General features: G+C 35.0%; 1 protein-coding gene and 1 long non-coding RNA gene across 7 annotated transcripts; one reads left to right on the top strand and one right to left on the bottom strand.

The window, feature by feature from the left end:
* Positions 1-569: 569 nt before the first annotated feature.
* On the bottom strand, positions 570-23,947 carry LOC116171556 (eukaryotic translation initiation factor 4 gamma 3-like). Of its 6 annotated transcripts, none has more exons than XM_031488466.1 (25): positions 23,814-23,946; positions 21,948-21,979; positions 21,697-21,878; positions 19,077-19,178; positions 18,828-19,026; positions 15,214-15,387; positions 14,857-15,152; positions 14,317-14,803; positions 8,997-9,614; positions 8,806-8,942; positions 8,653-8,757; positions 6,284-6,673; positions 5,993-6,233; positions 5,718-5,937; positions 5,543-5,666; positions 5,157-5,351; positions 4,959-5,103; positions 4,839-4,907; positions 4,519-4,783; positions 3,867-4,054; positions 3,600-3,820; positions 3,391-3,549; positions 3,128-3,341; positions 1,976-2,083; positions 570-1,922 (listed from the first exon to the last, which is right to left on the bottom strand). In XM_031488466.1, the coding sequence occupies exons 1-25, from the start codon at positions 23,879-23,881 to the stop codon at positions 1,831-1,833; spliced, it is 5,031 nt and encodes a 1,676-aa protein (XP_031344326.1). In that variant the 5' UTR covers positions 23,882-23,946; the 3' UTR covers positions 570-1,830. The 6 variants fall into 6 exon arrangements, with proteins under 6 accessions (XP_031344326.1, XP_031344325.1, XP_031344328.1 ...); XM_031488465.1 differs by having other exon boundaries at positions 21,948-21,985; positions 23,814-23,940; XM_031488468.1 differs by lacking the exon at positions 21,948-21,979 and having other exon boundaries at positions 23,818-23,947.
* LOC116171558 lies at positions 10,039-12,445 on the top strand. Its single transcript, XR_004145465.1, has 3 exons — positions 10,039-10,238; positions 11,714-12,024; positions 12,080-12,445. It is a non-coding gene; the product is annotated as an uncharacterized LOC116171558 (long non-coding RNA).
* Positions 23,948-24,086: the final 139 nt, after the last annotated feature.

Genomic DNA, 24,086 nt, shown 5'->3' with positions numbered 1-24,086 from the left:
GAGGCGCAATATGTAGTCCAAAACTGAATTTTTTTGTACAATTTTAAATGGCTTCCCCTATTTAATGAGTATTAGACTACCATAAAACATGAAAAGGTATAAAATTATGGAACCATTGTTATTGGTCAGATGTATCCAATGCGGATAGTAAAACATTGGCCAAAATCCCAACAATTAAAACACAAAGTGTTGAATCAATTTAGGGTGTAATTAGATCCATTAAATTCGGTTTCATATTCTAATTGAAATAAAGGTGGAGAGACTGAAAATTTAATCAGTTTTTCCTTGGGCGACGATAAAAATAATACTACGGAAATGGAAACTAACAGTTTGAGAGCATCGTGTACAGACACAGACAGAAAGTACTGAACTCTCTTTAGGAGCTTAAAGTATTAAAAGAAACATACCCAATTATGAATGCAGTTTTTTCTTAACAATCACATGACGCTAGAAATTCCCCTAAAGTAATTCTTGTATCAAGGATCAAAAGATTGGGAACATTTCACATATTTCCGATATATTAAGCTAAAAAAGATACCTTATCATCTAAATCACACAATACCAAATGGTTTGTTTTGTATTTGCACTTTTATTTTGTCAATTGCCTGGATCTCATTTATAAATGTTTATGTAACAATTTTGGCAAATTTCTTTTCATCAATATATAGTTAAACCGTTTCTACGTAACCATTTTATTTCATTTTCCGGTATATCCAATCGGTAAAAGGTACATCCCAGACTTTCTTCCTTTCAGGATTGGAGAATTGTATCACTGCAGCAGCGATTGGAGATGTCGCACTTATTTTCTGCTCTGTAAACAATGCTCGAATACAAAATTGGCGAGAAGTAGAGTTGTTTCATATGTACAATACACATAAATAATATACAACATACGCATTAAAAAAATAGTTTCGAAAATCAATTACAAAGAATCGCAAACTTTGTATCGAGGGGTAGCAAAATCGAGTTTGGAAGATTTTTAAACAGAAACAATATCAATCCGGATTTTGTCGAGTAAGATATTTACAATTATCATCAGTCAGAAAAAATACTGTATATGTTAAAAACAATTATATACAATATCTCATTAAAAGTTCAATCTCTGACTAGGAGCAGTCACCCGGCACAGTTTCAGATTTACTAAGACTATAAAGAAAATCTAAAACCGAATGTGCAGCTGTATATTTTATACAGACCCGAATAAATAAAATACATATATCCATATATGTATATAAAGTTTACATACATATATTTATATATATAACTTAACAGTATGAAAAATTATGATGCAATAACAATTTAGTATACAACAAACACAAAAACAACGCAATCGGCCATTTTCAATGACGAACAGTCTGCAGTTGCTTTTTCATTGTGCAGGGCCTAACAAACACTTAAATCGTGCAAAAAAAACTGTTTGAGAAAATTTGAATTAAAACGTCACTTTTAAACATTAAAAAACACTAAAATATATATAAATGTATGTATATAAATAATAACACAAAAATAATATAAAAATTAATAGTTTGTTAGGCCACGCTTTAAAATCAATGAATATTAAATAGTTCAGGAACACTTAAGTTTACAATTTTTTGAGTTTTTCCAAAAATGTCACAGGGCACTTAGTACTTTAGATTATTTTATCCCGCACTTATAATTTAAATGTAGTCTCTCGCAACACTTTTTATATAGAATTAAATATATAATATATATAATATAAACAATTGTATAAATTTGAACTAATAGTTTCAGTCACGATTCACTTTCACTTTTTTAAGTTCCTGTATGTAGGACCAAAGCTAACTCCAAGCCATACAAAAACAGGTTTTGTTAAACGAGACTGGTTTCATCTTCCGACAACGAATCGTCCTCGCCCTCTCTCACTTGGGTAATGAAGCAAGTCAGTTGTTTTAAAGCCACACCTAAACAAATATTGCCAGTGTTAATTCGATTTCTTATAAATTGAGATTCGTACCTTTTCCTTCTTGTTCGTCCGGATCGTTGCATCCTTCCCACGCTATAAAACTCTCCTGAGAGAAAACGTTGTCTTCGTAAAGTTTGTTGAATATTTGCAACAAAAGACCTATAAAAATACAACAATTTATTTACGCGATATTAACCCACTAACAGCCAGTTCCACAATTACAAATATTGTTGACATAAGGTATTGAACACCTTATCTTCTATTCTACTATTTTTAACCATTAAGGAGTTCAGTTAAAACACGCATAATATAAATTTAACGAATACGATTAAAGCTACGTATTTGGTTTTGTCAATTCATCAACAATATCTAATACTTTTATCAACTGTAATAATTACTAAATACGAGCACAATGGTAAAAAGTAACGCTTATTTCTTTTGGTCCAATTATTATGCATTTTATGTATACAGGGGGATGCTCCTAAATATGATGTAAATACCGAAGAGGCTAATTCATTGGTTTATTGTATGACTAAAAGTTCATATAAACATAGGTTCGCAAACAGTTTGTTACCCAACTACAGTGTGTACGAATTTCAAGATTTGAAATATAAGTTACGCCGATTGGTACAATTTATTTTGTTTTATAACACATTAAAAATGAAGTTTTGTGTTTCTAAATAAAATTAACCCCTGCAAATATCACAGGGACTTACACCATTGGTCATGTCAAATTTTCTACCCATGAACCTTTTGTGGTGCGCCACTAGTAGATTGTGAAACAAGAATTTAATTTTCCGATTTAAACTGTTTGTTTGGCCTCTTGTAATTTTGTAGTATATACGACAGTTATAGCTACACGGATAATTTAATATTTGCATTTGCAATATTGTGACTCCACTTTGCCATACTAGAAATTTATTATAATGCACAATCATTTCCCAGAAAATAATAGCACAAACTGCCAATATCCATTTCCGTCACCTTACAGCTTACATAAAGCAGCGAAAGGGTTTTTCCGATTAATTACACAACAACAAAAATTGTCACTACTAAATGCAATACACTTAATTAACACATAAGTGAACATAGCCTAAGACAAGCAGTAAATAATTTACACAGTATAAACGTCACAACAGTTATCAAAGAAACTTGCCATGAAGCTGGACTGTGATGTTAATATAGTTTGCTAATTATACAAACCTTGCGGATATTCTAATTTATGCAGAAGGGATTGGAGAGCACATAAAGATTGCAACTCATATTCTGCTTTGCCATCTACAAACTTGGTGAAGAAATGATACTTTTCCACCATACTCGCAACGTTCAGTTTGTTATTGACGATCGAATGGGTAAATATTGCGGTCGTCAATCTACGAATGAATTGATTTTCTTTTACCGCTTCACCGACATTGGCCTAAACACGAAAATAAATATCGCAGTTTCTCACATTAGATCGCACTCACCGTAATCCAGTTATTAATCTCGTCAAAGGAAGCTGCAGAGTTGAAAAAGGCCAATAACTTGTCCGATATTTCCTCGTACGATATTTTCTTTTGGGCGAATAAGGAATTATGATTGGGACTTAATTGACTACTATCATTTCCGAGCATAAATTCGAAAGACTAGAATAAATAATAGAGCGAGCGTTTTCCAAAAAAAAATGTCCACTTACGTTAGCTTTAAGAAACTCATCTACTTGAGATTCTGGCATGTAATCAGAGAATTTCTGTCCGCAACTGTTCCAATTCGCTTGTAAGAAATTAGGTCCTTTTTCTTGAATAATTATTTCAAATATATTTTTGAGGACGGGCGAGGCGTGTCCGTTTCTAATTAGCACCCCAAAGCATTTATATAAATCACGGAATGTAATAGCATTTTCGTATAAAACAGGAACTAAAAATGCGCAATGAGTGAAGTCGGGAAGCAAATCTTGTCTTACCTATAAGTTCGGCTACGTAATCCCAGACCTTGGGAATATCAATGATTAATTCTTTGGTGTCATTTAAGACAACTTTTAGTCCGACGCAATAATCTTCCACCGACAATGTACCGGCTTGTATAAGGTACGCAAACAAACTACCGGTTTTACTGCGCGAGGTTTGTGATCTCTCCAACACATGGTGGTACCTTTAAAATGTACAAAATCAATACGAGCCATAGCAAAATATATATCAACTAGGAAACAATGCCACAACCAACTTTTGTAACTACTAAATGCAATACACTTATTGAACACATAAGTGAATATAGCCTTGAACAGCAGTAACAATCTACACAGCATAAACGTCACAACGTTTATTGAGAAAACTGTCGTGAAGCTGGACTGTGATTTGATGGGGCAAATAGTTTTAAAAGGCAACCAAATGTTTTTAATTTGGAATATTAATTTTACCGTGTTAGGAATTTCATTCAAATTTTTAATTGTATAAAGAAAATTCTTTTTTGTTCATCGTACACAAATCGTATACAAATACATAATCGCTTGAGACAAACTGATGGACTTTCATCTTAGAAGAGTAGATGAAACCAAATAAATTAATTTCAATTGAAAAGAGCATCAAAAATGAATGTAAATTATAAACAATATTTACCCAATTGAAATAAATTGTGGAAGCACTTCGGAAGGAATCGAAGATTTGATTTCGTCATTGCTATCCTGAAGACAAATCTCATTTAGGTATTCGTCGAGGATATTTTTGATTTTCCGGTCTAATAGATCCTGATCTATTACAGGTGGCGCCGGTGCTGGTGGAGCGGGAGATGGTTTAGGTGTAGGTGGTATACTTGGAGCAATATTACGTGGAGTTGTGGAATTATCGCGAGATCTGTGTTGTGACCCAGATCTTGAACCTCGACCTAAAATTGTGTATTTTAAAAATGGAAAAAATACGATGATATCTTCTTTTTTTACCGTCGTAAGGCTGCCTGTTATACCGTTCCATACTTGAACCCTTTAAATAATAATCACCTTGCCGCATTCCTGTAAGAAAATATTGACAAAGTGTTCACCACATATTGTACCGCAACATACCTTGATGATTTTTTTCCTCTATAGATGCAAGAATAGCGTACGAATTTGAAGTACTCATAGCCGCACTGGTAGTTTTACAACCAGAACCGTCTCTCCAACCGCAGAAAGAGTTTTTACTACCGAAAGTTGTGTCATCTGTACCAACCTAAAGACAAACCTTAACTCCTAAAAATCAACAGGTAATTTACAAAAACATACCGTCATATGCCTCAACTTATCGGGTTGAACAGTAAATTGCTGTGGTTTATTACGAGAAGACGGTATAGAAGACCATTCTTCGGGATTCGTAGGATTTCGTCGTTTTTTGTCCATGTTTGAATTAATATTGTTACCTCCGAGAGATCCACGATCTTCTCTTCTTCCAGATATCATAGGTGGCATAGCGTTCATTGCCTATTAACCGAGACGGTTAATACCAAACTAATTATAGCCTAAGATTGTTGTTGTCTTTCGTATTTATACCAATCATGAGACGATTGCAAAACATAGCAAGTACAACGCATAATATACACAGTGCTTTAGTATCGGTGTAACAAAGTACGTTACCCGATTCAGGGACTGTGAAAAATAAAATTTAAACTTACCTGTATGTTAAGTTGTTCATTTTCGGCTTCCTTTTGAATCTGATCCATTGTTTTTGGATTCAGATCTTGCCTTCTAGGAACCCACTTGGATAACCGCAAGTCTAGAACGTCTTGAATCATAAAACTGAAATGCGAAGCATAATTTCCATCTTTAAGTTTCCTAAAAACAACCTACCGTACTCTACTGCTAATTTTTCCGTGTTTCCTATCTGATAACTCCTTCATCGTCATATATATATTGGTGAGATTTACGTTTTTCGAGTCCATCTCTTTGCCCACCGTTGTTAATAGTTTACATAAACATTCTAAACTTTCTTCGTTTTTGATGGTCAGTAAGTTTTGCAAACATCTTTCCATGATGTGGACGGTCAACATGTGTTGTTTAAACAGTTCACCTACACGCAAAAGTATAAGTACAACTTGGCCAGAAAATGCCCATTGTAAACTTACCAATAAATCTGACATTTCCTACCGATTTCATCCGCAATCTACGGTCGTATTCTTCTAAATCTATTAATAAATCCTTTTCCTTTTCGGGATCTGTACACTCTTCGATTTCCTTAACTTTATTATTTCGTTCAGTCTCGTCTATAGAATTTTTTTCAAACTCTAATTGACATCGAGTAATTAATAATTTTCTAAAATTAACAAATTCGTTTCCATCTTTTTTACTAGCTCCGGTTGCGGGTACCTAAAAAAATTCTTAGTTACGCCGGTTAACCACACAGCCACAGTACAAACCTTCAAAAGTGCAAGATGACTGCACAATGAGGCGTACGCTACCGAAAAATTTGGTTCGTCCACGGCTTTTTCGAATACTAAATCGATAACTCCCTGTAGTCTTTCGGTCGTGTCTATACTAAAGTTTTGTATTTGTTCTAATAAAGTGTTGAATTTTTGCGGCGTCAACTTATTGAGAACGCCCCTAACTTTTTTATATAGTTCTTCAGTCTTCTTTTCGTCTTCAGTCATGTTGGCACTTGCGACAAATCTGGCAGGTTTCCAAGCGTTTTCGACTTCTCTTAACTTAACATCGTCTTTCAGCGATATCGTAAGACGATTGCTACTAGATTTAGATCCTTTATTACTATTGCCAATTTGACCCTGTTGACTTTTTCGTTTTGTGATATTCTGCAAAAGGTAAGTACAATAAACACATTCACCTTTTCAGTTAAACTAGACTGATTAATAATTTAACTATAGGGTTTTCGCTATAAAAAGCGTTGCACGTCATCAACAGAAGAAAATGGCATGCTAATTTCAATCAAGATTTGGCGGATTTATATTCATTATTATTTAGTTACTTTTTGGGAGAATAAGTTGGCAGATTCGGAATTTTTTTTACAATGTTGTCAAACGTTATATGTTGACATTTGACACTTTGGTTCGGTTTTTGGGTGTGAAAGTTTTCGGTTATTCTTGTGGTTGTTGTTATTATTCATCTTCGCTCTTAGTGCAAAAAAAATGTGTTCTTTTCAGAACAAAATTGCTGTTTGTTTGTGTACATTCTACCGTTATTTGCATTTGTACTCGCCACAATGCCGAAATATTTGAACAGTAAAGCGAAGGAACTCCTTGCGTCTTTAATTCAATATTTTGAACAGGAACGAGATAATGGGGGTCCCTTATTACCATTGGGTTCAGTTCGAGAGGTAAGAATGGTTTCAATTACTTCTGACTACTTCTACTAATTGTGATTACCTTCAGCGCGTTGCGGCAGCATTACATTTAAACATTTCTACGGTCAGCAGAATTTCCCAAGCTGTTAAACAAAACGAAGCTTTTATATCGCAGATCTCGTATTTGCATCCAAAAGTACTGGCGATTACCACGGAGAAATGAAAACTTTTTACATTGGTTTGAAAAAAAGTTATTAGTAAATTTAGAAGAACCAAGTGTTATCGTATTGGACAATGCTTCTTACCACAGCACCTTATTGACACAAAATCCGAACAACTCGTGGAGAAAAGCAGATTTTCAAGATTGGTTACACAATAAACTTGCACTTGCGATTGTAACCTCAGAAATGTGGAAAAATTCAATTAATCACACCGAAAAGATAATAAAGGAATGGTATGAACGCGAAAAACAATTGGATATTGCAGAAATAGCCCCAATCATTATACTGAATGAAAATGATAGTCGAGTGATGACGATTAACCGGACAATAAATAAAACTGCAATTACCTAAGTGACGAGAACTGTGATTAAAATTTATTTTCTTTTATGTTAACAAAATGGAATGTTATGTAGGTAGTCTGAAAAGTATCTTTTTACGATCATATCAGGTTATGTTGATTATCATTTAATGTAGTTCAATAAAATTTCTTGTGTTTTTGTCTCGGTTGAACTTACTCCATTACAGCAAGAGTTGGCCAAATAACGTAAAATCAGTCAAGATTTCAAGCAAGCATTAACTTGATATTTATGTACTGATGGCCAATGCAATGGTTTATAACTTCCGAAACATTTACATAATGCCGCAATGCCCACATTCCTCCTCTTTCTGCTCACAACGGCAGCGATACGTTATAAACAAAATGCGACTACAGATTTAGTAGTAGACTGCACTTTCCTTGAACCCGTCGCAGCACAGTAGGAAGGGGTTTTATTTATGCACAGTAGGTTGGTTTCACAGAGTCCAAAAAATTATCTCTGAATTTTCTAGTTCCTCTGGATGGTAGAAACATAACCTAAAAGTGTTTCCTAAATAAAAGATTAATATATCAGCATACCTTAGAAATATTTGGCAATGCCGTGTATTGTTGACGTCATCAAATCAATGACGTGCAACGCTTTTTATAGCGAAAACCCTATAAAACAGAACAACTGTTTCTAAAAATTTGGATCTTAAGAGTCTATTGATCAAAGAAAGTTACGAGGAAATACATTTGAAATTTGACTAGTGAATTTTGGGATTCTGGCCCTGCGCAAGTAACATTAAAGGAACAATTATTGTTACCTACTTTACAGAACCAAAGAAATATTATATTGATTTCTGATAATGAAATACTCAAGAGTTCTACTGTAATGTAATGTCGATACAAAATGCTTTAGATTTAAGCAACGTTGAACCTCAAATAACAAAAACATTAACACCTAATGCTTACCCCTCCGCGTTGTGACGACGATTTGCTGGGATAACTGCTACTAAAACTAGGTACAAAGTCTGTCGGTCGGCCTCCCGGTGCATAACGGCTGATCTCACCTACACGCTATTTCATTTGTTAATACAATTCAAAAGAGGGAGAAAAAATACTTACCCCCCGTTCATCATTTGCTAGAATATCATCCGGTAGATTGTCAGGTTTTATATTACTTTTGGGGTCCGCCCTTAAACGCATGAGCAGTTCTCTACCATATTTCTTCTTTCCCTCCTGATTGTAGGGGCTCCACTGATCTAAAATAATCGTTTCGGTATAGCCGGACACACAAAATGACGCCTTTAACTTACCGTCTTCGTAAGGCAAACTGGGTTTAGCGGGTTCAGTGTCCTTGGCAACCTTTGTATTCACCTCGTTCTTGGCCTGCACTAGTTTTTCATTATCTAAAACGGCACAGTCGGGTTCATCGGCGGGTTCCGCCTTCGGCAACTTTGGCGGTTCTTTAATAATGTCGGTTACGTCTACTTTACTTTTAGGCACATTTTTTGTTTCGGGTGCCGTACTGATTGTCATTATGTCTTTCGTTTCGTTTTGCTCAATGTCGTTTATGATTGGCGTACTATTATTGTTGAGCATTACATTGTTTGTATTATTAATGTTCACGTATTCATTATTTATTGAACTAGGATGATTTGCGTTGGTCGTATCTTCCAAAGCCGTCTTGTTATCGTTAAATGCATCCATATCTGTTCCTTCCTTAAGAGCGCCTTTCATATTTAGTTCTCGCAATTTATTGTTTTTGTTAGACTGTTTTTGTGGTTGGGAGGTGGGAATGGTGGATGGAGGCGGTTGCACAGGTGACTCGACCGCAGGGGGCTGTGGTACCACCGGAACTGGTTGCTGCTGCTGTTGAGAGGGTGTTTGTTTTTGCACATCCTTGCCTTTGTTGGAAGCATTTTTGGATTTAGCTGTAAGCGAAGCAAAATTAATGTCACTTTTACAGTTAAAAGGTGTAAAAGGAGTGTAACTGTTCACTATAAACACTTAGCTCTTCAGAACAAAGTTAAGTGCGTGTATGTAGTGTACAGAATTTAATCTCCACAGTTTAAACGTCACAAGAACTAACGAGTTTTGTGAAGCTGGACTGCGGTTAGTTACTAATTTATCTAAGCACGGCACATGTCCACTGATAATAGGTCAGGTCAGTAAAGTGAAGCAACATTTTTAAGAAATTGAAATAAAAATGAATCGAATGAATACAGAAAGAAGAGCTGCTATTATTAGCGTCTTGGACTGTGAACAAGAATGTATATTACAGAAACAAATAGATTTTAAAAGATCCGAGTTGGCACTGTTGACTAAAAAGCATAGAATTTTAACAGGCCAGCAACCACAGACGCTAGTCCATAATCGTTCAAAATTAACATATTGAATAATGAATGAAGGTGTGCGAACTTGAACTTTTATGGAACTTTGCTTTTAAAAGATCGTACTTGCCGCGCATTAAAAATATTTCGTCTAGATATAGCCGAAAAACAATCAGATTGTGCACGTAATCCAGAAAAACAAGGTGATGGAATTCGCATTTTAAGGTAATGTGTTGACGTACAACTTTCTAAAGTGGGCCTTGATTACGTAATCGCTAAAAAATATCAAATTTTACCCTTGCTATTAACAGTTTTCCAAGAATGAATCAGATCCTCCATCACTGCGCGATCGGTCACGAGTCTAATATTAGAAACGGTAAAAAATTACACCAAATCCCCTTTTATGGTCAAATGTAAGTAAAAGTTATCGAAACGGCACGTATTTAGTTCAATTGCACTTCAATATAATATAAAACAGATTACAATTACTGGAGATCTAATAGACACCGTGACACATTTCGGCACATTAGCACTAATAAATTAACGTTTTTGTCAACTAATTTAGTCTTTAGAATTAAAATTAATTTTATCACTTTTATGGCAATTTTTAGTTACAATTGTTCGTAATGCGTGCGACCCATGTGGTCGACGCAGAATGAAGTGGAGGCGCCATTTTGAAAATCAAGATCGGTCGGTTTAGCAAAACGAATACAATCGATCTATATCGGGATTTTCTCATTAATATAAGCCTTTTAGTATAATCAATTGTTGCATCATTAAAAAAAATTGAGTACAAAGGTATCACAATCTAACTACGAAGTAATGTCACGGTCATAACTTCTTGTTAGGGCGAGTTTTACAATTTCGGAATAATACAATATTGTCATGTCCTAACGATTAACGCAGAATTCGAAAAACATAATTGCAGTTGATTCCAATGAAACTTTTTTTCTTGAGTAATAAAAAGTTACATAACAGTAAACGGCGAAAAATTGAACGTAAATGCGGGAATTTACAAAGAATGTGAAAATGGAGTCACCTTGACCAAATTAAATTATTACTTAATGTGTGTATGTATACCTCAAATGTGATCGCTAAAAATGTATCAAATGTATCTTGACCATTGAGATTTTGTCGTTTTCCTAATGAAATCTATTTATAAATAAACCCACTCACCCCACCTCTATTGGTTAACCATTGCTTCGTCATGGCCTACCTGGATACAAAATTTGAGCTTTATGTCCGAACGATTTTTTGACGTTATGGATAAAGTAGTTACTGGTGAACGTGCAATAAAGAGTATTAGTGATAGTGATTAATGGTATCTGTTCAAATGAGATCAGAAAAATTGGCACATTTTGGCTTGTCTGGCATATCTTCGGAAGTAATCGGAATGTTGTGATTTTCTTTAAAGTACGGATATCCCCATCGTAGACATCCTTATATTGACACAGTGTATAGAAAAACCTAATAAACTAATATAAAATTTTGGAAATGTTTTTGAAATGGTAGAGTACACATTTTAAGCATTTAAAAATTCCAAATACTTTTACTTAAAAATCATGTTTGGTAAATGTAATGTGATCAAACCAAGTAAATCTGGACCAAATTTTAAACAAGTATAAATTGTGCACAGATCTTGTGCAGATAAAGCGCATTTTTTTAACCGTATGTAAAAGTTATGCACGTTTTACTTTCAGGAAATAATTGGTGGGGGGACCCTCCCTTTTAAACTGCAAAATTTGATGAACGTGTGGCACACCTTCAAGGTATAGGCTACCTACTGCGAAAAATTCCAGGACTCTAGGAACTTCCCCTAGTAGTTCGAAACGGTAGAAATGGGTGCATGGGGAATTCTTAAAAAATGCACTAAAAAATAGAAAATTCCTACACAACAGCAAAACATCTCGCAAAACATATAACCACATATGTTTACAAAAAGCACTTCAGATAAGAAACCACTTGTGATTGGAAATGCCAAGGCGGTGCGTAGGGCCCTTAGTGTATAAAGGTATCTATAAATCCTTCAGTGTTTTACAATCCACCGAGAAATAAATTAATCCCAGTTATAGGTACCTTTCAGTGAGAAAGCTCACCACCAACTTGAGAAAGGAGACTACAACCAGTTGCCACTAATCAATTAATTCATAGGGCACTATCACTGCTGCGCAAAGTGTCGACGAAATTAAGCGATTAAGAATAAAGTACACATAATAATCTAAAGCGATATTTTTTTTGTAAATTCAAATCTCACTTGATCTATGGTAATACGCTATTTGTATGATTTGCAAATTTATATTTGATCACAGAAGTATTCGACCGTCCCTCGTACATGTTATTGGAACTTTTATTTGCATCGTGACCTTCAAACTTATTTTTAGCTCACACTTTTCACGTAGATATCATTCAGGATTAATCTAATAAAGAACAAAAAAAACGAAAAGAAAACTTACATTTTTTCTGTTTCCCCATTTGGCACTTAAATTTAGAAGATAGAAAATAAACGTGGAGGATGCATGCAATATGTCGCCGGGATAACGAACTGCAAGATCTTATTTTTAAGCGGCAACTGGCCTCGTAAAAGGACGATCACCTTAATTACGCGTTAAAACGTTCAAAAGAAAAACTATAACACTCCATTTGTGATAATAAACAAAACGAAAACTTATTAAAAATGCATAATTTGTAAAATTAAAGTTATTTTTAAACACGAACGAAATTAAAAACGACTTGAGAACTTATAACATAACCTTACAAAAGAAAATTGGAACTGCAACGAGCAAGTGAGCAATCGAGGCGTGAACGTTTCAAATACTACGTGAAGATGTCGGCACTTTACCACTTCCTTGACATTTTTACCAAATTCAAATTTATTAATATTATTACTTTTTTATGAACAAATGACAATAATCGTACTTTTTTTATGTTGTACAAGAATTTTTGGAAACTTTTTTTCACATAATTGTACTGTTTCTACAATGTATTTACTAAAAAAATAAGTCTCCTGTGGTATAGGCAACAAAACATTCATACAAAAATAAAGTGTTGACGTCATTAATAATGTCAGTTCCTATGGTCGTATTTTAAATATTGATTAAAAAAATTTCAATCTGCTGAGACAAGGACCGAGAAAAGCATAGGACTTGTTGAAGATTTACAGCTGAAGTGTTTCAAAGTAGAATATTCAAGCTTATATTCCCCGACGCTCAAACAGAATCTGGCCAGGGACATTTAGATGCTTTGGTGAATGATAAGATTTATTTTTTGCAGATCACAGGTGATAAAATGTGGATGTTTCAGTGGGATCATTTCCCAACACGGGAATCAATGCAATGAGTCCACAGGGCTCTCCACCTACCTCCAAAAAGGCCCGGAAATTTCATGGCGACCATTTTCTGGCACTGTGAGGATATTTTGCTGTTTGAATACATGACATTGGTTGAAGAATGCCTTTAAAGTAAACCGATAGAAATCATGGGGAACAAAAACTGCACTGACTAACATTAAAAGCTATAAAAACTATGTGGGAATCTTAACTAATGGTTACCATATACCATATAAAACTATAAAGGATCTGAGGGTCATTAATACTCAATGCTTACCTGAATAAAGCTTACATACTATTACATATAGTTTAGCAAATACAGTTTGTATACCAAAGATCCAATGAACAGTTGTCCGCGTATCAATTCAGCACAATTAACAGTGCAGCCCGCGGAGCCTATAAATAGCCAAGACTAAAGGTGGTTTCATTTATGTACATCGCTCCAGAGTAATGGTAATGCGGTCGATAGACTGGATCGCGTCAGCTAGTTTTTAATCTTTTATTAAAAAATTGATTCAGTCTTTGGTGTACATATTGTAATTAGTATAGACTGTCTTGTGAAAGACTGAAAATTCCCAAATGGAAATATTCTCGAAAGTTTCTGAATATTTGCAATGATAAATAAATTATAGGAATTTTATAACACTAATGACAAGGTAACAAACTCACTTGTGCAACCACAGATGTAATGACATGAATAGATTTGTCGTGTTACTTTGAATTGCAGTCTTCAAGTTCGAAATGCCAACTGTACTAAAATGAGTTAAAAAAATTTCAAATAGAGAAGATGTTTCGGGGACCGCGCTTTCACTTCAAATTTTCTCTAATTTCAAATTAGTATAAGTTTGAATTGTTGATCAATTGACCAACCAATCTTTTACAATTTTCCTATCATTTGAAGAAGCTTTATGCAATCTGCCGTGTATCTTAGAGAACACTAACAGGATATGTAAAAAACATGAAACAGCTACCACTTACCATTGATAACTGGAACTTCAGAAACTGGTTGAGATGAAGGCGATATCACAATTGGTCTGTCCGAGGAGTCTTCAGAAGTCGCAGCCACACTGCCAGGCAGTAAGTGTTTATCTTCTGTTTTGTCCTTTCGAACAACTTTTTTATCGTCACGTATAACCGTCGACGGCATTGTTGACGAAGAAACGGGCGCGTCTTTATTACTAGATGCTACATTTAAAACTGTTAAGTCTTTATGTTTAATTTCTTCTCTAAAAGAACCGACGGGTTTTTCGTTTACAACGTCTTTTAAGGGGGCTTCTTTAACGGGTTCTTTAAATTCGCGAGGAGTGGTTTGTTCCCTTACTTTGGTACGGCCCTTAGCGGGACTATCCCTATCTTTTTGTTTATTTGACGTATTTATTGTTACTTCTTCCGCGTCCGTTATTGCTGACACGACAGGCGTCGTTTCTTTGGCCAATCCAGCTGGTACAAATTCCTTCGTCGCTGCCTGCAAGAAATATTTCATAGAAGACGGACATTTACGAAGGCAAACGGATCTACCTGCAATTTACTAGACTGTACTATGGTTTCGTATTTTTGATGCATGGGCGGAGGTTGAGCGTACATTCCAAATCCGACATGTTCGATAATTTGCGACTGATCAACTTCTTCGACGCCCGGAGCTTCATCTTTGCTTATCGCTTGAGCAACTTTTTTTGCAAACGTAGCTTGAATTTCTTTACTATTACTAGTGGTGGGAGGCTGGGGGGTTTCACGAGCCGACGATTCGCCCGAAGGAGGAAGTGAAAGTGACTCTTCCAATTGCTCTTCGTACAACTCGTTTAGTTTATCCTTGCCTGTACAAATTAATCACTAAACATTAGCAATTCTGTTGAAAAAAGTGAAAAAAAATCTTACCCGTAATTGGATCAATAATTTGCACCGCATTTGGTCTTCTTTTTTTAGCTACTGCAGTGTGGACTGCGGGGGGTTGCGGTAAGGGCATACTTTGTGGAGGTGGTTGAGTTGCATTTTGCGGTGTTGTAGGTACTGTCTGCAGAGGTCTTGGCATAAATGATGAATTGTATAAAACTAAAAGAGAAATTCAATCTTATTCGGTTTTTTTATACTCTCTAAAATCTAAATCATACAAATGGATCCAAACTCACAGCGGAACGCATGTACCATAAAATACAAAAAAGAGATTTCCAATTACTCTCCTAACTAGGGACCTAGTCCAGTCAAATTAGCTCTAAAAGTAGTATAAACTGGATGTTGTCATTTCACTGAACGAAACCCAGCGTATTCTATGTATAAAATCCGCTGAATCGGAAAATCATAGTCGCCCTGGCCGGAAACACCCGGAACATATTGTTATAAATAAGAAACATAGAAAAAATGGGAAAATTTTCACATTTGACTTTGAATATCTCGTTAACTATTGCTCTAAGAGAAAAAATAAATAGAAATGAACTTGTTTAGAATAAAATTTTCTATAAGATACAGTTGGTCTGGAACGCTAATTTTCAATTGTTATTGTTTTTTATGGAAAAATGTAAAAAAAACTTTGTTATTACTAACTAAAATTCATCCGATCTTTTTGAAAATCCATATTTAGTAACTTCTTTTGATAACAAAATAATGTGACAAACCAGATTACCGTGGGTTTGATACTCATTGATTAATTAAATAAACAAGTAGAAAAAGGAATGCTTTGTCTTTCAAACTGGGGGACTACAAGAGCGTTCCCAATTTTTTTATACATAGTGGAACCGTAAAATAATCGTTTCCAATCATTGTCCCAATGATTCTTGCAAATCGAAGACTTGTGTGTTGCTACATCATTGCAATTAAAAAGTTATTATCATACTGTAAATATATTTCAATGGTAATCGTCTTGCAAAAAAAACAAAGGTTTAATTCTGTTCAGTTGAAAATTCTCAGCGCTAGTTTCATGCCAATGGTGCAACCAGACAGATGATCGAACGGTTAAAACTTTTGTTCACAAGAGCATTTTGTTTTTCCAATGTAGTCCAGGAAATAGAGACTGAAAATGGACCATTTCCTGCAAAACGAGAAGTAGTTCCAATTTTTTTTGCATGTCATGAAAGAATATCTGGTGATTAAGAATCCAAGTTTTCGACCTCCCATCCCTTGTGCTTCCCCGTACCACCCTTAAAACCTAAGATATTTGGTTGGCTTTTTAGTTTTTGAATCATATCTTTTTATAGATTCATTTTACAAAAAAATATTGTTATCAGAAATTGTAGGCTATAAAATTCTACTTTGATGTACACTACTTTTTTGTGAAATGTTTATTAAAAACGATATAGAGCTTGAGAGTTGGTTATATTTTTAAGAACTCTGAAATTTCTATGTAGATCTTTTAACCAAATTTTATACTTTATCTCTATAATTAAGAGCTTTATGAGAAAATATTTTGAACTTATCGTGGTATAAATCCCCCTACGCTGCACCCTTACCAAAGGGGATGCATAATAATTCAACTTTCAACCCTTGCTAGTGGGGATATTTGAATCACTGTGAGATTGTAGGGCTTTCTAATATACGTTTGAAACAAAAAAATTATCTCACTTCAGTTCAGCTTCATCCTTCAAATCCTTCATCCCCCCCCCCTCCCCCCAACCGCGGTAGGAATAGATATTTAAAGAGGAATAGAAAACATATATAATAAGCGTTGTACTCTCTGACTAACTTCACAATCGCCACAAGAGCGTTTAAATATCTATTCCTACCGCGCGAGGGGAGGGGGTGAAACTGAACTGAAGTGAGACAATTTTTTAATTTCAAAAGTATATTAGAAAGCGCTACAATCTCACAGTGATTCAAATATCCTCACTAGCAAGGGTTGCAAGTTTCATTATTATGCATCCCCTTTGGTAAGGGTGCAGGGTAGAGGGATTTATACCACAATAAATTCAAGATATTTTCTCATAAAACTCTTAATTATAGAGATAAAAGTATGAAATTTGGTTAAAACATCTACATAGAAATTTCAGAATTCTTAAAAATATAACCAACTCTCAAGCTCTATATCTTTTTTAATAAACATTTCACAAAAAAGTAGTGTATATCAAAGTTGTGTAGAATTTTATGGTCTACAATTTCTGATAACAATATTTTTTTCTAAAGTGAACCATTAAAAAGATATGATTGAAAAACTAAGAAACCAACCAAATTTCAGGGGTTTTGGGGGTGGTACGGGGGAAGCACAAGGGGTGGGAGGTCGAAAACTTAGATTCTTAACCACCAGATGACTGTCTATGACATGCAAAAGAAATTGGAACTACTTCTCATTTTGCAAGTTAAAACCCTCTATTCCCTGGACTAATGCACTTCGGAAAAAATGAAAAATTGTATTTTTATGAAAATTAGGATACTGAACCACCATATGCGACACATCGCTGTAAAGAGGAAAAAACATTAAAGTTGCTACATGTGCTCAATCATCTTGAAAATTAATTAATATTCCAATTCTCCATAAAAAATGCCTGAATAATATTTTAGTTAGAACCATTTTTATTAACCAACTTTCTCTGAAGCGAGATCTTCATAGTGGCACTCGAAAAATGGACACCCTGTTTTACAGTTACATATTTTAATTAGACAAAAATATATCAAATATCAAAAAAGTATACAAATTATTTTCCTAAATCGATCCAAATAAGCTTTGCCTGTTTAAACTGCCCCGTTTCAATAAATATTTAAACAAATTGGAAAATTGTGGCCTACCAAACAGGTAGAAGGTAATGGCATTTTAATAACAGAATTAATATTTTTAATTAATTAGGTAAATAATTTTAGATTAACAATACCAAATAATGATACACAACCTCATTTTTATTTGACAAACACACAGAGAAAGTTGAAATCAAATTGGGCATTTCCAACTTAAATGTTGAAATCCTAATGACGTTATCCATACTTTTGAGCATCCCTCTTAATTAGCGTGATAAACATATTAATCTGTCAACACGACATAACTTCAATTACCAACAAATGAATCTTTGGAAATTCAATATGAACCTACCAACAAGATTAAAACAACCTAAAACCCCAAAAGTAGGATAAATATATATATTTTTTTAAAGGGACCGCAAGGAAAATCATCAACATATAAATGAATATTTCTATATGAAGAAACAGATTCAGGTTCAAAAGAGAGAATAGCAGCAGCACTCATTACAAAAAATTAATTAATTAATTTCTAAATCGGCTACTTAAGTCATTCATTGTAAATCAAATTTTTTAAAAACTTTCTGAGTGGCTACAGAATTCTCATTTTGGCTGACGCGAGCACTAGGGTGACTGCCAGTAGCAACCCAAAAAGTGCCCAGTTAAAAAACCAAAAGGAGTTTTTTCTGACTTTGTGTTGTTAAGAAGTAACAAATTATAAGTGACGAAACTTTGTTTGTTACTCTATTTTCGCTTTCAAGTGCCATTTTCTATAAAACCTGTGTTTTTACCAAACCTGGACGAATAAATTGTATTTCGAATGACACACAACTTACACTGCTGCTGAGCTTGAGATTGAGGCGTCTGCGTATACGCGTACACAGGCGGATTAGGAAGCATCTGATATCCCGGAATAAACCCGGGAGTCCGCTGATTACTGAAATATTGCCCCGCCGCCGGATTTATATATACAGGAGGAATTGGTTGGAATTGTACGATAGACGGTGAAGGTGATGAGAATATAGGCGGTTGTCCCTAGAAAATTCATTAATCAATTACAATCGACAATTGAAATTTAAACGTACCTGTCGATGATTAGGCATTCTTGGATTTTGTGTGGTTTGCTGTTGAGGTCTCGTAAAAAAATTCTGTGAGGCGGGTCCCCTAGGCGTTTGTGGTACATAAGCCTGGAAGAGAATACCAATTAATTGATGACCATTGACGAGAAATTTTTCTATAGCTGTTGAAAGTTCAAAGTGCAAATTTGAAAGTAGCGTTGTATATGTTTGGCCAATTTGATATCCCCTGCATGCTAACAAAATAAAACTAAATCTTAAGGTACACAAAATTACAATTCATTAATAGTTGCCAATATTTGTTTCAATTTTTTGTTTTTATTTTTTTGTGCTATCCCAATTCATAGAACCATTCTATTTTAGCAATCGGACTGTAAAACTACTTGATGTTTAAGGGCAAATACAACCAATCTTGCTCACTATACAAAAACATAATAATTTAGCTTGTTCCTTCTCTTTCATGTCCAGAATGTTTGCCTAATGTGACCACTTCTGGTTTAGTGCACATGAATATCCTAACTAGGGAAGGGAGATGGGAAGAACAAAAAGGAAGAGTAAAAACAAAAAAACAATATTTTTTTTCAGCACACTGAGCAACTTTATCTGTGCATTGCACCACATTACCACCTCTCCATGTGCTTTGGTACACATCATTGTCAATGTTTTGGGTGTCCATTTGTGCGCCCTCTAAGAAAAATTTAAAAAGCAAGATCCTGATCGGCAGATTACAGCAGACTACTAGCACAAATATGACAACTCAAAATCAATTTTTCATTTGGCAGAGGGGAAGGAGAACTTTTTATGTAGGTAACTTAAATTTCGCTACAGGGTCTGCAGCGAGAAATGGGACAGCACGATATCGCAGGAACCAATGCAGATTTTAAAATTTTGTTAAAATGTCAGCTAAGAAAGCTTTTTACGAGTACACAAATTAATGATTTTGTAAGTATGCTTCCGATGAAGTTTATTTAATGACCAAGGTTATGGTTGTATTTGGAATTGCAGTAGCTTATCGAATTTGTGAAATCAGTCAGGTGAAATTAGATGATTGAAGAACAAATTGTACTTTTGATATAAAGAGGAAGGGTAACTTTTGTACAATAAAACAATCTAAAATTAATTATCTACCTTAAAGCTGGAAACACACGATCGAACATCACAACAAACATATACGCGCATACATGTTCGCCAAACATTTTCACAGAGAATAAATGAATGCACCTACATGTTCCAAACGTTTCTCGGTCCAATCGGTCGTGTGTTTCCTACTGTACATATGTGTATATGAGAGTAGGTATATCCTGGACGGGAAAAAAAGTAATTTTTTTTATAAGTAAAAATATCTAGCAAACCATGAATATTGAATTAAATAAATAAATGATGAGAAATGAATATTGAAAAAACAAAAGGTGTTCTGATTAAGTGACATTAAATTGTAAATCTTTAAATCAAAGTATGACAGTACACATTTGCATTTGAATTACATATTTTTTGTTTGGATTATGAAAATAATTTAAATACAAATAGAACTACTTGCACGATTATGCTCGTCTTCAGTTACAAATATTGACTAACCTAACGTTTGAGAGCAAAAATATTCTTGCATTTATAGGTTAGGAATTCGTGATCAGTAAACAAATTATAAAACTTTTATGTTCAGTTTATTCACAATTTTAGTAATCATGATCATAAGATCACACTTTGAAACAGGGTTGCCAAATGTCAGGCATTCAGCCAGAGTCTCAGGTTTTACATCGTGCTCTCCGGCCCCCGGCAGCCGTGACTATAACTCCGGCAGAACAATAAATTTCAATTTAATACTTTTCAAATAGGTCAAACGATTCCTTTTTTAGCACCTAATAACACCTTAATTTTTAAATATGACAAAATCACAAATAAAAACTTTTGTAGAGATCTTGCTTTCAAAAGGAAATGTTACCACCTAATGAGCACTGAAATTCTACTCGTCTGCCGCATGTCGGTCTACGAGTGTGTGATTCCTGTTGAATCAACACCATTACGTTGCGATTTTGGAGTTAGTAGTCCGGTTTGAGTATTTGTTTGCGATGTTGATGTTTATGTTTTATTTATTAAATTAAGTGCACTGTATTTACCCTTCTATTACTTATATTGCAAGAATGTATAGTTTGTTTTATTTGTTTACTTATACCAGACTTATACCAATTTGAAATAAAAAATTTTTAAATTTGGACAAGTTGTTACTGGTGGGATTAAAAACCATTGAAGGGAGGGGAGGGGGGGGGGCGCAATGTATGTAGATTTATGTTTCTCATGCAGTCTTGTCCGGCAGACGGCCATACGCAATCTGGCAACCCTGCTTTGAAAGAATGTGATTTGACAATCCAAAAAGCGCTTCTAATTTGTATGTCATACTTTCCGAAATCCTCACACTATTAATAAGAAAACACCCTGTCTATTTTGAAAGAGGACTGGCAAAGCAAAATTGGTTCTAGTAATATGCCAAGGAAAACACGAATTTTACGAACCTGAATTATTTCAAAATTTTCTCAAACTATTATTTTTGTGTACACATCCTAAATTTTCCGAATTTTTGCCAGTAAAAAATGTGTGCAATATCCTTTGTGTAAACACAAGCAAAATATCTTACCAAGCTCATCGACGGCTGCTGTGTCATCGACTGCACTTTCAGATCTGTGTTAGGAGGCGTTGAAGACTGTGTCGGTGGTCCGGCCGGGGGCATTCGTAGCGGTGGCACCTGATTGTTCTGCTGTGGCTGCGGTTGTTGCTGTACAAAGCTCTGTGGAGTTGCTACATGATAGCCTTCCGTCCCTGAAAAAGTATCATATTAAGTAAATCGTCTTAAGAGAATCGTTTTCGGTCCGATAATACTTTACTTACGGTGAGGTGTAGTCGAACGTTGTGATATGTAACTATTTATAGTGGTAGTAAAGGAAAATGTGTCTAATTATACAATTTTTGTTTGAAAACTGACCTACTTGCTGCACTTCTGCATAGATTATTGATTACTGGGACTGTATGTAAAGGCCCCTAATGCAAAGTTCGTACCCCTAAACAATGGAGTAGAAGGAGGCATTCCTAACAAAAACAAAGTCAGTAACCACCACGTGGGCGAAATATAATTACTGTTGTATAGGATGTAGCAAAAAACGGTGTGCCCTTCGCTTTTATTTATAGAAGGAAATGAATATCGCAATAAAGTAGTAACAGGAACCAACCAATAACATATGAGTCATGAGTCATAATTATTCTAAACATTTGATAAGAATTTGTTACGTGTAAAGGAGAATTTTGTATTTAAGGCTGCAGATAAACTAACGACCTTCGGCGATGGGGTCGATAATCTAATATTCTTCCAAATGCGCCAAGTACGCGCCTGTACCAAAGAAGGATTTATTGAAACAATAGGAAGCGTAAACACGTGCTTTTCAGAAAAAAAGTTAACAACTTACTTTGGTGGGCGATCATCCTATAGTGTTGGGGATGAGGGGGAAAAACGCAAATACCCTCCTGCTTAACAGGGCCGTTTACGTATCGCGATACCATTTTTCCTCAATATTTTAACACCTTATTCATTTGACCTCGTGTCTAATATTAAACGGTAAGTAATTTACGAATTAAAACATGTTGGTTTTTCTCACGACATGTTTTGTAAGACCGTAAGTGAAACTTTCGCCGTAATTTTGCATAAATCCTTCGGCGATGAATGGGGTGATGTCCACAAGGCGAAGACGGTGGGCATTTTATGTCTTTGTGTTAGCCACAACACAACCACCGTGCGGCTGCCGCTGTCAAATTCCCACACAATTACTGCAATGTCACTATAAAAAAGTTAAATCGCGTTTCGGAATACAAAAATTTCATAAATATAAAACGATCTCGTTAAAAATGGGTTGCTCGCACCAAACGGCAGATAAATCGATAAGGGCGTTTTACAAGAACACTTCGCACGTTTCATGCATACGTTATACGGATATGCGAGAAAATTATAGACGACAGTTAAACGCACTCGTACTATACTTAAAAAAGTCTTTTAAAATTAATTAAACAACGATAAAAGTTTTTTGCAAACGTCAAAAAATTACAATTTCCAATGGAAACGCCATTGTATCGACTGTAGTTAGTACGTGAAACGTCCACCCTGCGACAATTCGACTGCGCACGCGCCCCCTTTATGAAAATTCTCAAAAAAGAAGAACGCCGCATGCGATGCGAATACAGATAATTATCCTACTGCCAACGTCACGTATTTTTACATCATTTTCCTCGGAAAAACGATAGTAACGAAAATAAGCACAGAGGAATTAAAAAAAATCACCTGTTCTTACCTGTGCAGTGCTACACGTACTCGTGGCATATGGAACGTAAATTACAGAGCTTACATAATTAGTAGGTAACCTTAATAAATATATAATTGCGAACGCAATTACAAAAACCATAACCTCACAATTTTGCATATGTAAATTTCGAAAAATAGTTCGCGAAATGCCAATATCTAACATATGCTCTCAGCAACAGGAGAACGTAGACTAGTAAGTAACGAAAGTTATTCTCTAAAAACGCGTTGTCGACGTACTACTCGCATACCACTCGAGAGAGGATTTAATTACCTTTCAGTTGGTCGTAATTGCATCGGTTAAAATTAATTGACAAAAATTTTCTCACTTAAAAACGCGAATTACAAACGAGATGACAGCTGATGTTCAACTGACAGATGGGCGTAACGAGAGAAAAAGAAAAGGATACGAGCCTTGGGCGTATCGCGGCTGTGGCTGGGGCACCACAGAAGGCGCCTGCTTCTGGTTGGTACTCATTTCAGCCCTACGGCGCCTCACAGCAAGCGCGAAAAATCTCCACTTCCCCACAACTTCATGTAATAATCGTCGACGTCGTTGTAACACTCTCACTTAATTTTTGCATGTCTTCATAAACAAAATTGAACTTTCGCACACGTACGTCCTTTAATTATTAATTTAATTAATAGTTTTAAATTCCAATCCAAAGGTTAAGATAAGTTCC

Source organism: Photinus pyralis, unplaced genomic scaffold, assembly GCF_008802855.1.
Source record: "Photinus pyralis isolate 1611_PpyrPB1 unplaced genomic scaffold, Ppyr1.3 Ppyr1.4_LG5, whole genome shotgun sequence".
Taxonomy (NCBI): Eukaryota; Metazoa; Arthropoda; class Insecta; order Coleoptera; family Lampyridae; genus Photinus; species Photinus pyralis.
Note: the sequence above shows the minus strand (reverse complement) of the source record. Positions and strands in the feature narration are given on the sequence as shown.